The sequence below is a fragment of the Palaemon carinicauda genome, chromosome 35, assembly GCF_036898095.1.
Source record: "Palaemon carinicauda isolate YSFRI2023 chromosome 35, ASM3689809v2, whole genome shotgun sequence".
In the NCBI taxonomy this organism is placed as follows: Eukaryota; Metazoa; Arthropoda; class Malacostraca; order Decapoda; family Palaemonidae; genus Palaemon; species Palaemon carinicauda.
The window spans coordinates 57,427,185-57,442,940 of record NC_090759.1 but is presented as its reverse complement, the minus strand read 5'-3'; the positions used below and the strand labels follow the sequence as shown (position 1 = coordinate 57,442,940).

The 15,756-nt window shown below is 44.0% G+C and overlaps 3 protein-coding genes and 5 non-coding genes across 8 annotated transcripts in view; 6 read left to right on the top strand and 2 right to left on the bottom strand.

Annotated features, from left to right (window-relative positions):
- Positions 1–15,756, top strand: part of Orc1 (origin recognition complex subunit 1) — a 141,320-nt gene that overhangs the window by 71,914 nt on the left and 53,650 nt on the right. The gene's annotated exons all lie outside the window — the stretch shown is intronic.
- LOC137627311 (uncharacterized) lies at positions 569–1,240 on the bottom strand. Its single transcript, XM_068358393.1, has one exon. It carries the CDS (start codon positions 1,238–1,240, stop codon positions 569–571), a length of 672 nt encoding a protein of 223 aa, XP_068214494.1.
- Positions 1,237–4,306, bottom strand: LOC137627310 (mucin-7-like). Its single transcript, XM_068358392.1, has 2 exons — positions 4,016–4,306; positions 1,237–1,404 (listed from the first exon to the last, which is right to left on the bottom strand). Exons 1-2 carry the CDS (start codon positions 4,304–4,306, stop codon positions 1,237–1,239), a joined length of 459 nt encoding a protein of 152 aa, XP_068214493.1.
- LOC137627997 (small nucleolar RNA U3) lies at positions 2,667–2,872 on the top strand. Its single transcript, XR_011041303.1, has one exon. It is a non-coding gene; the product is annotated as a small nucleolar RNA U3 (small nucleolar RNA).
- On the top strand, positions 6,361–6,566 carry LOC137628003 (small nucleolar RNA U3). The gene has a single exon (XR_011041308.1). It is a non-coding gene; the product is annotated as a small nucleolar RNA U3 (small nucleolar RNA).
- Positions 7,883–8,045, top strand: LOC137627937 (U1 spliceosomal RNA). The gene has a single exon (XR_011041251.1). It is a non-coding gene; the product is annotated as a U1 spliceosomal RNA (small nuclear RNA).
- LOC137628001 (small nucleolar RNA U3) lies at positions 11,150–11,355 on the top strand. Its single transcript, XR_011041307.1, has one exon. It is a non-coding gene; the product is annotated as a small nucleolar RNA U3 (small nucleolar RNA).
- On the top strand, positions 15,275–15,437 carry LOC137627936 (U1 spliceosomal RNA). Its single transcript, XR_011041250.1, has one exon. It is a non-coding gene; the product is annotated as a U1 spliceosomal RNA (small nuclear RNA).

The window sequence follows — 15,756 nt, the reverse complement described above, 5'->3', positions numbered from 1 at the left end:
CATCTGCTAGGACTTGCAGTCACTCAGGTCCTTGAGCATAACTGTAAGTAGGGAGGTGTGGCTGCTCAGCACCAAGAGCATAACCGCCAGGGGACCAGGAAACCAGGTCCATACTGGAACTGAAGTGAAAGTTTTTAGTGATATGAAAAAGCAGCGATAGTAGTAAGTCCCAGTGAGCAGAAGAGACTGGGAGAGGAAGGAAGAAAGTTTAGTAGTAGAGAAAAGGAACAGTTTAAAGCATAGTTGCTTATCCCTGCTCAAGGGTGGGTGTTTTTATAGGAGAGAGGAGGGATTGAATTATGCTGAAGGGAGCCTGAACAAGGGAGCAGACTTTAACTACGAGCTGTAGGATCAAAGGGGCCAGCTTTTCAACAGGTAAGGACTCAACTTGGGACATGAGGGAAGTCACCGTAGGATCAGGAGGAGGAATCTGGGTAGGATTGGGAACAGGGTTGATAACTGGGTTTGGATTGGTGACTGATGTCTGGGCAGTGACAGGAATAGGTGCAACTGGAGCAGGTTCAGTGGGAGGGCGACGAGGAGGCCTGGAACGTGGAGCCCTTTGAGGCTACGGTGCTGTTACTGTAAAGGTTGGTGGGGCTGCTTGTGGTGTTGATACTCTTCTGAGAAACTCAGGACACTTCTTATTCCAGGCATGATGGGGTCCAGCACAGTTTGGACATTTGACTTGTGATTCTATTCCATTTTTATGTGCATCTATGCAAACTTGGGTTGCGTGGCAGCGGCTACAGATCGCTGGGCTTCTGCAGTCCTCCTTGTGGTGTCCAAAGCGCTGACAATTGAAGCAGCGCAATGGGTCACTTGTAAAGTCATTTGTGGGGAAAGATCCCCACAGTCTAGGGTCCAGTGTCTTTGGGATAGGGCCAATGAAAGTGACTGTGACACTTCTGGTAGGCTGCTTGTGGCTGCCCAAATGTCTCTCAGCTTGGGCAACTTGACTGCAGTCAGTTATGAAGGACAATGACATGTTGACTGGGTAATTGACGACGATTGCTTTACTTAATTTCTTGGCAGGATCAACGTAGGTAAAGGAGGCTTCAGTGTGTAGAAGGCTGGCACTGTCCTGATCCTTTGTGGTGATGATTATGTCACCCTTTAAGTTGGCTCTGGCAGAGATTTTTATTCCTGGGTTTGAGGCTGCAATGGCTGCTACTGCTGCATAGGAGGGTGATCCTTCCACTGCATGGTGCTTGGATTTCTGTGGAAGTCCAAGGTTCATGGGGTAGAACGAGGTTCTGGAGACGGCTCAATAGTTGTAGTCGATGTGGCAGGAATTTCCTGGGATTCCTGAGATACTGGAGCAGGTTTAGGAGCTTGTGAATGAGTGGTAGTGACTTCTGTTGGTTCAGGAGCAGGGTCTGTGGATGGAAGGAGTGTAGCCAGCTGTGTAAAACTGCGTACAGTTGCAGTTTTGCTGATGAGTTTCAGTCAGTGTAGGATGTTGAGGTCCATGGGAGGATCTTTTACCTCTATTGTTGGAGTACAGGCAGGTGGGGAGGCAGTGGATGTAGTAGTAAGTGGTTCCACTGTTGATCCACTTTTCTGTTTCTTTGCAGGTGGCTTCTTCTCTGAGTTGGGACTGGAATCTGGAGCAGCAGGAACAGCTACTGCTGGTTCCTTCTTTTCCTTTTTCTCAGGCTTCTGGTGTGGGGGGGGGGGGGTTGTGATTTTGAGGGACTTGATTAGGCCCTCCCCTGCCAGGTAAGGCCTCCAAATGGTTCGGATCACGATCCTCATCCGGGGCTGGTAACAGGGGCCATCTGGGTGGCCTGCCTAGAGTCTTCAGCATTTTTTGTAGAACTCCTGGGGGGTGGAAGTGATGAATTTCCATGTCACAATTCCTTGGTGGGAGCGCCCTCTTATACAAGGGGGGTTCCCTGTTTCTCCTGGTGACCAGTCGATATATTACATCATGGAACAGTTTGCAGTTGGTCACATCTGCACCATATCTTGTGAGGGACACAGGCCCAGTTAAGAGTCCATCCAAACTGAGCTACCAGATGGAGGGCATGCATTATGAGATCCTGCCTGTGGCCGAAATAGGACTGGCAATCTTTACATGGTTTCCTGACTGGGTGGCAGAAGGTTTGACAGGGCTGATGCACCTTGCTGTAGCAGAACCAACAAATGAAGGTCTTGCTATACCCACTCATGGCAGACTCCCTTCGTAGTTACAGCCAAAAATTTTGGCAGGTTTCTGTTCAGTGACAGCCGAAAATTACGGCCAGCAGGCTGGGAGGGGACCTGTTGTATCCTCTGACCCAAGTGAACTGTGTCTTCTGTGTGAGATTAGCTGGTTCCTGAGCGGGAAGAGTACTCCTCTCTGTGTGGGAGCTGAGTTGAGACTGGGTGAATAGATGATATGATGATGATGAGATATATTCATTAAGTATTTTTATATAACGTGCAAAAGTTAAATAATTTTTCTCTGTGATAATCCTAAGCTGTTAGTTTATATTTATTAATTTATCATTCCTTTTTAAATGTTTTCATCTCATAATATAGGGAAATTATTCAGTCAACAATACATAGTTCTTAAATCTTTATACACTATTACAAAATGATAAAATTAACATAAATGTCACCAGTTTTGAGGAGAGTCAGCATCCATTGTGACCAGTAGTGGAATTTGGGATGTTGAAGGTATGATCATACTACATAGGATCAATTCTATAGTGTGATTGACGAGTTTAAGTCCAAAACTCGGAACGAGTTCAACCACGATGACGAGGTTAAGTGTCGTCCTCTGAGCGGGAAGCGGCTCTGGAGTATTAACTTACTGTAGAGCATTGAAGACCGTTCCCTCATGGGCTCGCCCTTGAGTGGAGGAGGACGTCACAGGCTGAGTGGTTGACTCCAATCCACTATTGGGTCTTATGACTTTCTTTTAACATTCCCTTTATGGGATAAAAATCTCACCATTCAATTTCCTGTATTGGGAAATTAATTAAGCATTGATGAGTGTAGACTTGCTCTCAATGTATAAGTCTGGCCAAGCTGTTCTTATCATTATACCTTCCAATTATCACTATTTTTCATTCACATATCTAATATCATTCTTCAGCACATATTAAACTCCTTTAGTGGGTATTTTGCAGAATGGGTAACCCTTTTTCTTCAAGACTTTATATTTTCATGTATAAAAAATATTTTCATCTTTTTTTAGTCTCTAGCCTGATTGATTATAGTTACTTTGGAATACTCTATCAAAAATTTTCCAGCTGTACGTAAGAATTTATGCATTCATTGGAGCTATTTCCCCTTTTCTGACTCTGTCTCTTCCATAGTTCTTACAGTTAATGATAGATAACTCGTCAAATGCTAATGGTTAGTCTGTGAGTATTATAAAGTAGAATGATAGGATTTCTGACAAATTTGTTCGTTCTAGATGGCCCGGACAGGGTCTCTTAGACTCGAAGTCATAGCCCCAAACAGGTGCAGTCCCAACTTCTCGATCGGTTCTGCTTTTGCAAGTTCTCAGCTCTCGAGAGAATTTTCTTTTTTAAACAGGAGCTCTATCAGAGCTGTTCTATAAAATAATAGGTGATCAGTTCGCACAAACAGCTAGCTTCAACACAACAATCTCATCTGCCAGGACTTGCAGTCACTCAGCTCCTTGAGCATAACTGCAAGTAGGGAGGTGTGGCTGCTCAGCACCAAGAGCATAACCGCCAGGGGACCAGGAAACCAGGTCCATACTGGAACTGAAGTGAAAATTTTTAGTGATATGAAAAAGCAGCGATAGTAGTAAGTCCCAATGAGCAGAAGAGACTGGGAGAGGAGGGAAGAAACTTTAGTAGTAAAGAAAAGGAGCAGTTTAAAGCATAGTTGCTTATCCCTGCTCAAGGGTGGGTGTTATTATAGGAGAGAAGAGGGATTGAATTATGCTGGAGGGAGTCTGAACAAGGGAGCAGACTTTAACTACAAGCTGTAGGATCAAGGGGGCCAGCTTTTCAACAGGTAAGGACTCAACTTGGGACATGAGGGAAGTCACCGTAGGATCAGGAGGAGGAATCTGGGTAGGATTGGGAACAGGGTTGATAAGTGGGTTTGGATCGGTGACTGGTGTCTGGGCAGTGACAGGAATAGGTGCAACTGGAGCAGGTTCAGTGGGAGGGTGACGAGGAGGCCTGGAATGTGGAGCCCTTTGAGGCTGCGGTGGCTGCTGCGGTGCTGTTGCTGTAGAGGTTGGTGGGGCTGCTTGTGGTGTTGTTACTCTTCTGAGAAACTCAGGACACTTCTTATTCCAGGCATGATGGGGTCCAGCAGTTTGGACATTTGACATGTGTTTCTATTCCATTTGTTTGTGCATCTATGCAAACTTGGGTTGCGTGGCAGCGGCTACAGATCGCTGGGCATCTACAGTCCTCCTTGTGGTGTCCAAAGCGCTTACAATTGAAGCAGCGCAATGGGTCACTTGTAAAGTCATTTGTGGGGAAAGATCCCCACAGTTCAAGGTCCAGTGTCTTTGGGATAGGGCCAATGAAATTGACTGTGACACTTCTGGTAGGCTGCTTGTGGCTGCCCAAATGTCTCTCAGCCTGGGCAACTTGACTGCAGTCAGTTATGAATGACAATGACACGTTGACTGGGTAATTGACGACGATTGCTTTACTTAATCTCTTGGCAGGATCAAGTAGGTCAAAGAGCCTTCAGTGTGTAGAAGGCTGGCACTACCGTGATCCTTTATGGTGATGATTATGTCACCCTTTAAGTTGGCTCTGGCAGAGATTTTTATTCCTGGGTTTGAGGCTGCAATGGCTGCTACTGCTGCATAGGAGGGTGATCCTTCCACTGCATGGTGCTTGGATTTCTGTGGAAGTCCAAGGTTCATGGGGTAGAACGAGGTTCTGGAGATGGTTCAATAGTTCTAGTCGATGTGGCAGGAATTTCCTGGGATTCTTGAGATACTGGAGCAGGTTTAGGAGCTTGTGAATGAGTGGCCGTGACTTCTGTTGGTTCAGGAGCAGGGTCTGTGGATGGAAGGAGTGTAGCCAGCTGTGTAAAACTGCGTACAGTTGCAGTTTTGCTGATGAGTTTCAGTTAGTGCAGGATGTTGACGTGCATGGGAGGATCTTTTACATCTATTGTTGGAGTACAGGCAGGCGGGCCAGCAGTGGATGTAGTAGTAAGTGGTTCCACTGTTGATCCACTTTTCTGTTTCTTTGCAGGTGGCTTCTTCACTGGGTTGGAACTGGAATCTGGAGCAGCAGGAACAGCTACTGCTGGTTCCTTCTTATCCTTTTTCTCAGGCTTCTGCTGTGGGGGGGGTGGGGTTGTGATTGTGAGGGACTTGATTAGGCCCTCCCCTGCTAGGTAAGGCCTCCAAACGGTTCGGATCACGATCTTCATCCAGGGCTGGTAACAGGGGCCATCTGGGTGGCCTGCCTAGAGTCGTCAGCATTTTTTGTAGAACTCCTGGGGAGTGGAAGTGATGAATTTCCATGTCATAATTCCTTGGTGGGAGTGCCCTCTTATACAAAGGGGGTTCCCTGTTTCTCCTGGTGACCAGTCGATATATTACATCATGGAACAGGTTGCAGTTGGTCACATCTGCACCATATCTTGTGAGGGACACAGGCCTAGTCAAGAGTCCATCCAAACTGAGCGACCAGATGGAGGGCATGCATTATGAGATCCTGCCTGTGGCCGAAATAGGACTGGCAATCCGTACATGGCTTCTTATTGGGGTATTAAAGAAGAAGCCATGTACGGATTGCCAGTCCTATTTCGGCCACAGACAGGATCTCATAATGGCTTCCTGTCTGGGTGGCAGAAGGTTTGACAGGGCTGATGCACCTTGCTGTAGCAGAACCAACAAATGAAGGTCTTGCTATACCCACTCATGGCAGACTCCCTTCGTAGTTACAGCCAAAAATTTTGGCAGGTTTCTGTTCAGTGACAGCCGAAAATTACGGCCAGCAGGCTGGCAGGGGACCTGTGGTATCCTCTGACCCGAGTGAACTGTGTCTTCTGTGTGAGATTAGCTGGTTCCTGAGCGGGAAGAGTACTCCTCTCTGTCTGGGAGCTGAGTTGAGACTGGGTGAATAGATGATATGATGATGATGGGATTTATTCATTAAGTATTTTTATATAACGTGTAAAAGTTAAATAATTTTTCTGTGTGATAATCCTAAGCTGTTAGTTTATATTTATTAATTTATCATTCCTTTTCAAATGTTTTCAACTCATAATATAGGGAAATTATTCAATCAACAATACATAGTTCTTAAATCTTTATACACTATTACAAAATGATAAAATTAACATAAATGTCACCAGTTTTGAGGTGAGTCAGCATCCTTTGTGACGAGTAGTGGAAGTTTGGATGCTGAAGGTATGATCATACTACATAGGATCAATTCTATAGTGTGATTGACGAGTTTAAGTCCAAAACTCGGAACGAGTTCAACCACGATGACGAGGTTGAGTGTCGTCCTCTGAGCGGGAAGCGGCTCTGGAGTATTAACTTACTGCAGAGCATTGAAGACCGTTCCCTCATGGGCTCGCCCTTGAGTGGAGGAGGACGTCACAGGCTGAGTGGTTGACTCCAATCCACTATTGGGTCTTATGACTTTCTTTTAACATTCCCTTCAGGGAATAAAAATCTCATCAATCAAATTCCTGTAATGGGAAATTACTTAAGCCTTGTTGAGTGGTGACTTGCTCTCTTAACGTAGAAGACTGGCCAATCTGTTCTTATCATTATACCTTCCAATTATCACTATTTTTCATTCACTTATCTAATATCATTCTTCAGCACATATTAAACTCCTTTAGTGGGTATTTTGCAGAATGGGTAACCTTTACTCTTTCGTCAAGATTCTTCGTAATTTTATGTATAAAAATATTTTCATCTGGTTCTAAAATCTCTAACCTGATTGATTTATAGTTACTTTGAAATACTCTACGAAAAAACTTCCAACTATAAGTAAAACTTTGTGTATTCATTCGAGCTATACCTTCGATGACTCTGTCTCTTCCATAGTTCTTACAGCTAGTGCTAGATAGCTCGTCAAATGCTAATGGTTAATCTGTGAGTATATTAAAGTGAACTAATAGGATTTCTGATAAGCCTACCTCATGCCAGAGGCATTGTTTTGGATTCAATCAGCAACCAGTCAATCAAAGGATTAGGTTGTTTATGTGTGATTTAGTCTTTTCCGAACCTCCACAAATACACTGATAGCCCAGAGCTTTTGCTCCAGACAGGGCTCTTAGATCCATGGTCATATCTTGTAAGTGTGATACTGGAAACAAGAGGTATACACAGAGTGTGCTCTTGTGTAGTTGCTCAGCCGAAGAGCGTTACTGCAAAGATGGCAAAGTTTTTTTTATATCGAAAGGATGTGGCAAGGCAGGCGCAGTTTCTCGACTCAAAGAGGGTGTCAATATCTGCAGTAAAGCAAGCTGCCAGACCTCAAAAACGAGGGTCATCATGGAACCTAAGGGAAGAGTTTAAAGGGTAGAGAGAATTTTATAGCATCGAGTCCCCGTCAGTAAAAGAAACTGGAATAACAGTTGGATGAATTATGGTAGAAGGATTCTAACAGTTGAAACTCCATAAAGCTAAGGGCAAAAACGTACCTAGTGAATACAGTAATATATTAGAGAATAGGAGCAAGCCTTAAGCATTCAAATATGAATGATATTTGAAAAATTATTTAATTAAATAGTAAAATTAGTTTCTCCATAAAACCTAAATTTAAATTGTGTTTCTAAATATTTATTTAAATTTACAATGTTATGATAAAGTTGGAGAATGCAATGATATAAAGTAATTTGTTGCATAAACAATTGAGTTGTAGGTTACATCTACTCAGCAGATGTTAGCTAGGGTTTACTTGTGCGTTTGAGACGCATACTTACCTGGCACAGGGGACACCATGATCACGAAGGTGGTTCCCCCAAGGCGAGGCTCACCATTGCACTCCGGTGGTGCTGACCCTTGCGATTGACCCAAATGTGGTCAACTCGGGTGCGAAATTTTTGGTAGCGGGGGACTGCGTTCGCGCTATCCCCCAACAAAAACTGAAATCAATTGCAAACCTATTGAAGTACTGGCCATTAGTGTACATGTATACCCTTCTGTACTTAAGCTACTGTGTACTATCTGGGAATTCCTCAAGGCCACAACCTGCCACGTGTAGCTCTGTACTCTAATCTTGACCAATTGTTTGATAATGTTCATGTGTCTAGTTAAGACTTTCTCTCCATAAGTGTATGTGATGTGTAACCTTGTAGAACTATTTTTATGCTCGATTTGCAACTGTATGGAATTGTAACGCATATTAGTGAATCTGGTTTTAATTTTTTTTATTGGTAAGTCAAAGTTGTAACCATATATATATATATATATATATATATATATATATATATATATATATATATATATATATATATCACCATCTCCTACGCCTATTGACGCTAAGGGCCTCAGTTAGATTTTACCAGTTGTCTCTATCTTGAGCCTTTAAATCAATTCTTCTCCATTCATCAACCCCTATTTCCCACTTCATAGTCATCAACCATGTAGGCCTGGGTGTTCCAACTCTTCTAGTGCCTTATGGAGCCCAGTTGAAAGTTTAGTGAACTAATCTTTCTTGGGCACTGCGAAGAGCATACCCAAACCATCTCCATCTATCCCCCACCATGATCTCATCCACATATTGCACTAGAGTAATCTTTTATAGTTTCATTTTTAATCCTTTCCTGCCATTTACTCCCAATATCATGTTGATGACTTAACCCAAAGAAATATCGTGGAATATTTTCTAATTGCCTGTACTACAAGATCAGAATTTAAATCCAGGCTGCGGTCTGTTTTCCAATAATCGTAATTTCCAGAATTCAAGTTATCTGGGGTCCTCAAAAAACTAACTGTAAAACGTCACTCCATTTCTTTTATAAATGCAATACTTTTGTATTATTCTCATTTTGATTACAAAAATGTCTTTTCTGGGTCTAGAAAGACCAGGAAGGATTCCCGCTGAAGAAGGCTGGCACTGTTCTGGTCCTTTGGGGAGATTATTAAGTCTCCCTTGAGGTTGGTTCTGGCTGTTAACTTGATATCAGGGTTAGCAGTTACTATGGCAGCTAGTGCTGCATATGAGGGTGCTCCCTCTACAGCTGCCAATTTGAACTTTGGGAGCTGCTTTGGGTCAGTGACTTCTGGCAGAGGATCTGTGGCCGGCTGAACAGCAGCACAGTGGTTTTTGAGAGTTTGCAGGAATTCCTGTAGCTGCTGAGACAAGCATTGAGTGCAGTTGCAATCATACAAGTGCGATGCTGCCTGCACAGCTATTGAAGAATTTCTAGAGGAATCAAGGTCCATGGCTGATGTGTTAGCCATGGGTTATGGAGTTGAGGTCAGTGGAGCGGCAGTAGGTGCAGAAATGTGGGTAGAATTGATTGTAGGTGTTACCTCTGGAGGTTGGCTGGTAAGCCAGATCTCATTGATACACAGTGGACAATCACAGCCATTTCGGTGAGCTTCAGTTTGACGGGGTTGTAGCTTGCATTAGTTGACCAGATCTCTTTTAACCTGGCACATACCTTAAGGATTCTCATGTAAGGTCCTTCGGGTTTTTGAGGTGGGATGCCCTGATTTCTTGGTCGGTCCCTTCTTTCCTTAAAAAAGGGGGATGCATGCTATAGTTAGTAAGTGGCAGTCAGAGCATCTGCATTCCTTGGGGTGTTGGGCCAATAGTGGGTTTGTCAAAACCCACATGGCTGATAAGTTCTTCTCTGTAATTGCAGTAGAGCGAGCATCTTCTGCACTTGCAGTTTGCAGTGGATTCAGAGTATAGGTTCCTGCAGTGGGCAAACCCTTCTGGGCACAGTTATTTTGCAAAGTCTTTGAGCTGTGGATTATACAAAGACATTGTATTCCTGAAAACCTGGTCGAAGACCAGAGGATTCTGGAATTACAGCGAAAAATTTTGGCAGATTTTTGTTCAGTGATCGCCGAAAAATATGGCCAGCAGGCTGGCAGGGGACCTGTGGTATCCCCTGATCTGCGAGAACGGTGTCTTCTGTGCGGGAGTAGCTGGATCCTGAGCGGGAAAAGTAATCCTCCCAGTCTGGGAGCTGAGCTGAGACTTATGGAGGTTGATACTGGACTGATGAAGGTTGTGATGAAATTATTGGATTGAGCTTCAAGCTTGATTTTACAGCATTCCGCACAGGCAGTGTTGCTGAGTGGAGACAAAGGTGTGGGCATGGTGGCTGGATAGCTGGCGAGGACTGTTTTTTCTGCTTCTTGTCAGGATTAAGGAACACCAGGAAGGATTCTGTCAACAGAAGGATGACACTGTTTTGATCCTTAGGGGAGATGATTAGCTCTTCCTTGCAGTTTGTTCGAACTGTGTTGTGAAAGATGGGCTTAGCAGCTGCCAGGGCAGCAGCTGCAGCATAAGAGGTGGTGTTCTTTGGAGGTAAAAGCTTGAAAAGGTTCCCAAAATACTTTAATTTTCAAGAGTAGTTGAGTTGTCAAGATACCAGATATACCCAAGCTCATTCTTCCTCCAGAAAAAAATGTCAGACCAGCATAGAGATATTGTACAAGAAACGAAGATTTCACTAAAGTATTAAGTAATAGAATATGATTTATTTCTGCACATGAATAGAGTTTAAATCTTACTACAGCCAAGATCATGTTTGTTCCATATTATGATGAAATAAAGCAAAAAAAAAAAATAAATAATTAAACTAGAACATACCCAAGTCTCTTTCATTATTGAAAAATTGTATCATTTGGGTAGTATGGTTATATCGACTTCCAGTGACTATATTAACTGAATCTTTGACCTAATATGCTCATGCCATATTGGTTTGTTAAATATAATTGTAATGGATATATTCATCAGGCTTTTTTCTATATGTGTAAAATTGAAATAAATTTTCTGTGTAATTTTTCTAAGCTGCTACTGTAGTTTATTTTAATTTATCTACAATTCATCTTTAAATATTTCCAATTAAGAATATATGGAAATTATTTAGTCAACAATAAATAGTTCCTAAATCTTTATAAACAATTACAAAATGATAAAATTAACATAAATGTCACCAGTTTTGAGGAGAGTTAGCATCCAGTGTGACCAGTAGTGGAAGTTTGGATGCTGAAGGTATGATCATACTACATAGGATCAATTCTATAGTGTGATTGACGAGTTTAAGTCCAAAACTCGGAACGAGTTCAACCACGATGACGAGGTTGAGTGTCGTCCTCTGAGCGGGAAGCGGCTCTGGAGTATTAACTTACTGCAGAGCATTGAAGACCGTTCCCTCATGGGCTCGCCCTTGAGTGGAGGAGGACGTCACAGGCTGAGTGGTTGACTCCAATCCACTATTGGGTCTTATGACTTTCTTTTAACATTCCCTTTATGGGATAAAAATCTCACCATTCAATTTCCTGAATTGGGAAATTTATCATCCCTTGTTGAGTGCTGAGTGCTGACTTGCTCTCTTAACGTAGAAGACTGGCCAAGCTGTTCTTATCATTATACCTTCCTTTTATTCACTATTTTTCATTCACATATGTAAAATCATTCTTCAGCACATATTAAACTCCTTTAGTGGGTATTTTGCAGAATGGGTAACCCTTACTTTTTCGTCAAGATTCTTCGTAATTTTATGTATAAAAATATTTTCATCTGGTTCTAAAATCTCTAACCTGATTGATTTATAGTTACTTTGAAATACTCTACCAAAAACTTCCAACTATAAGTAAGACTTTGTGTATTCATTCGAGGTATATCCCCTTCGATGACTTTGTCTCTTCCATAGTTCTTGCAGTTAGTGATAGATAGCTCGTCAAATACTAATGGTTAGAATGTGAGTATTTTAAAGTGAACTGTTAGGATTCCTGACAAACCAAGTTCATGCCAGAGGCATTGTTTTGGATTTAATCAGCAACCAGTCAATCTAGGATTAGGTTTTTTATGTGTGATTTAGTCTTTTTTTCCGAACCTCCATAAATACACAGATTGCCAGAGCTTTTGCTCCAGACAGGGCTCTTAGATCCATGGTCATAACCTGTAAGTATGATACTGGAAACAAGAGGTACACACAGAGTGTGCGTGTGTAGTCGCTCAGCCCAAAAGAGTGTTACTGCAAAGATGGCAAGTTTTTTTTATATCGATAGGGTCAGGCAAGGCAGGCGCAATTTCTCGACTCAAAGAGGGTGTCAATATCTGCAGTAAGGCAAGCTGCTAGACCTCAATTATCAGGGTCATCATGGAACCTAAGGGAAGAGTTTTAAAGGTAGAAAGAATTTTATAGCATGGAGTCCCCGTCAGTAAAAGAAACTGGAATAAGAGTTGGATGAATTATGAGTAGAAGTATTCTAGCAGTTGAAACTCTGTAGAGTTAAGGGTAAAAACGTACCTAGTGAATACAGTAATATATTAGAGAATAGGAGCAAGCCTTAAGCATTCAAATATGAACGATATTTGAAAAATTATTTAATTGAATAGTAAAATTAGTTTTTCCATAAAACCTGAAATTGTTTTTCTAAATATTTATTTAAATTTACAATGTTATGATAAAGTTGCAGGATGCACTGATATAAATGAATTTGTTGCATAAACAATTCAGTTGTAGATTACATGTACTCATCAGATGTTAGCTAGGGTTTACTTGTGTGTTTGAGACAGTCTCGGCCCAGCTCTCGCGCCGACAAGAGCTCTCCAGCCTTCTGAAGTTCAGCAGCACCGGACTTGGCAACACCTGGATGGGTGGACTTATATCCACACAGTCACTAGGACCTCTCAACTTTGGTTGAAGAGGCCACATATAAGAAAGAATCCAGTTATTTACTTTGGCTTTTTTGCTAATTAAATAACTGTTGTTGACCTCAGTGACTGGCTCAATTCCATCCAGTATGGCTGATGATGGTCATGACAGTCTCCGCACTTACAGAAGGAGTTTGTACCCCACCTGGATCAATCCCTGCAAGAATGGGGCTCAGCAGTGCAAGTGCAATCGCTGCCAGAGGTACCAGAACTACAGGCAGCAGCTAGCAGACCACATAGGGTTCAAAATAAGGGACCCAACGGTGCTCTCCCACAGGAAAACATGCAGTTGTTTTCAGTGCTATACCCTGGTACTTGAGAGCATCTACCACCTCCTACAAAGGAAGCACAGGCCAGGATATATGGATATACCATCCTACCCTCCACAGCCTCCTTATCCAGACGTTTTTCAGAAGAAATACCGGGTGCAAGCACGGTACAAAGAGACAGTCTCTGCACCCAGTTGCAGTAACTCTCTCCCCTTTGAACGGGACTGTGACTGCCAGTCATGTGTGTATGCTATCTGGAGCAACACTGTAGGCCACAGCTCCCCCACTCATGCCAAACCAGCTATGGACTCCGAAGACCCACCTATCCCGGAGCCACTTTCTCCATCTCCGGCACCAGCTGTCCAGAAGACACCTGAAAAAATGGAAGCAGAGGACGCTCCACTCACCGCAACTCCGGAACCTGAGACCAACGTTTCAACCATGGCTCTAGACCTGACTGACAACCAACCACCGCAACTAGCAGAACTGCACCCTGAGGATTGCAACTGCACTCCATGCCTCTCACAGCTCCTAATAGAGGCTCGGGCAATCACCGAGAACGACCCAAGCTTGGACCTAAACTTGGCCGCTGCTGAGGAACCACAACCACCTGTCAGCCAACCCAAACAGCTTGTCAAATTCAAGATGGCAGCTGTAGAAGGCTCACCGTCATATGCAGCAGTTGCTGCTATTGCCACCGCCAACCCTGGCATCAAGATCACAGCCAGGGCCAACCTAAAAGGGGATTTAATTATTTCCCCGAAGGACCTTGCCAGCGTCAACATCCTCCAACAGGAAACCTCCCTGACCCTCCTGGACCCCGAGAAGAGACTCAGACAGGTAGTGATCTATCGGTTTCCTGTCAACATGCCACTGTCATTCGTCACCGACTGCAGCAATGTTGCAAAAGCCGAGAGGAAGCTTGACCACCGCAAACTTCCCACCAAGGAAGTAACAGTCACCTTTATTGGGCAAGTCCCTAAAGCACTGGATTTGGGCCTCTGGGGGAAGTTTCCCATCAGAAGTCCAAAGCAAGAACCACTGCGCTGTTACAACTGCCAGCGCTATGGGCACCATAAAGAAGAGTGCAGGAACCCTACAACATGCGGAGTCTGCAGCCACCGCCATCCCACACAGGACTGCATTGACGCACATCGGAATGGGACAAAAACCCGGGCAAAATGTCCCAATTGTGCGGGACCTCACCATGCATGGAACAAGAAGTGTCCTGAATTCTTGAAGAGGCTACCAACCCCACTGGCAGCCCCACCGACCAAACCTGAGGCTGCACCAAGGCAGACACCTAACAAACCTGAGGCTGCACCAAGGCAGGCACCGAAACCCCAGCGGATTCAGCGAACCAGGCCTCCCCGGCGACAATCCGAGACTCCCCCTCCAGGAGCCCCTACTGCAGCCACGGACCAAGAACCCAGCGCTGTTGCTAGCCCAGCTGAAGAGCCAACCTCCAGCGCTGTGCAATCTCCTCCCCAACCCCCAGCAATATCTGCCATCTTATCCCTGGCAGAGGCCCTGCCAGTGGATACCTTGATCCCCCTAGTACTGCAACTACTAGTCAAAGTCTGCTCCCTTGCTAAGACTCCCTCCTCTGTAATTCATTCCCTCCTCAGTCCCTTAGTTTCACCCTCCCCGGTGCAGAGATAGGCATCTATGCTTAAATCTGCCACTTTTTCCTACTACTCGAATTCTTCCCTCCTCTCCCAGTCTCTCCTACTTACTGGGACTTACTGCTATCAACACTTTTACCTACTACTGAAACCTTTCATTTCAGCTCCAAATGGTCCTGCTTTTTGGTCCGCAAGGTCATGCTCTTGGTGCTGAGCGACCACACTGGCAACCACGCTCAAGGGGCTGAGCAGTTGCAAGACCTATCTTTGCCAACCTGGCGACTATGCTCAAGGGGCTGAGCGGTCGCACCTGCAGCTACGCTCAAGGAGCTGAGCGGCTGCAAATCCAGACATGAGAGACTGGTACTGCTGTGACACTATTGCCTACTTAGGGCAATAAATACTACGGGCTGCTACACAAAAGCCCGTGTCCAGCAGTAAGGCTGGGCAATTTTAACTTAGTACCTATTTTTTTGTGTTTGATTACCTACGGGCCGAACAATAGAAAGGCCCGTGCCAACAAGAAGTGTTGGCTTTAATACACCAACAACAACATTTGAGACGCATACTTACCTGGCACAGGGGACACCATGATCACGAAGGTGGTTCCCCCAAGGCGAGGCTCACCATTGCACTCCGGTGGTGCTGACCCTTGCGATTGACCCAAATGTGGTCAACTCGGGTGCGAAATTTTTGGTAGCGGGGGACTGCGTTCGCGCTATCCCCCAACAAAAACTGAAATCAAAGTGAAACCTATTGAAGTACTTGGCCTTTAGTGTAAATGTATACCCTTCTGTACTTAGGCTACTGTGTACTCTCTGGGAATTCCTCAAGGCCACAAACTGCCATGGGTACCTCTCTGTACTCTAATCTTGACCATGCGATTGATAATGTTCGTGTGTCTAGCTAACACTTTCTCTCCTTAAGTATATGCGGTGTGTAACCTTGTAGAACTTTATCTGCTCGATTTGCAACTGTATGGAATTGTCTAACATATTAGTGTATCTGGTTTTGATTTGTTTTATTGGTAAGCCAAAGTTCTAACCA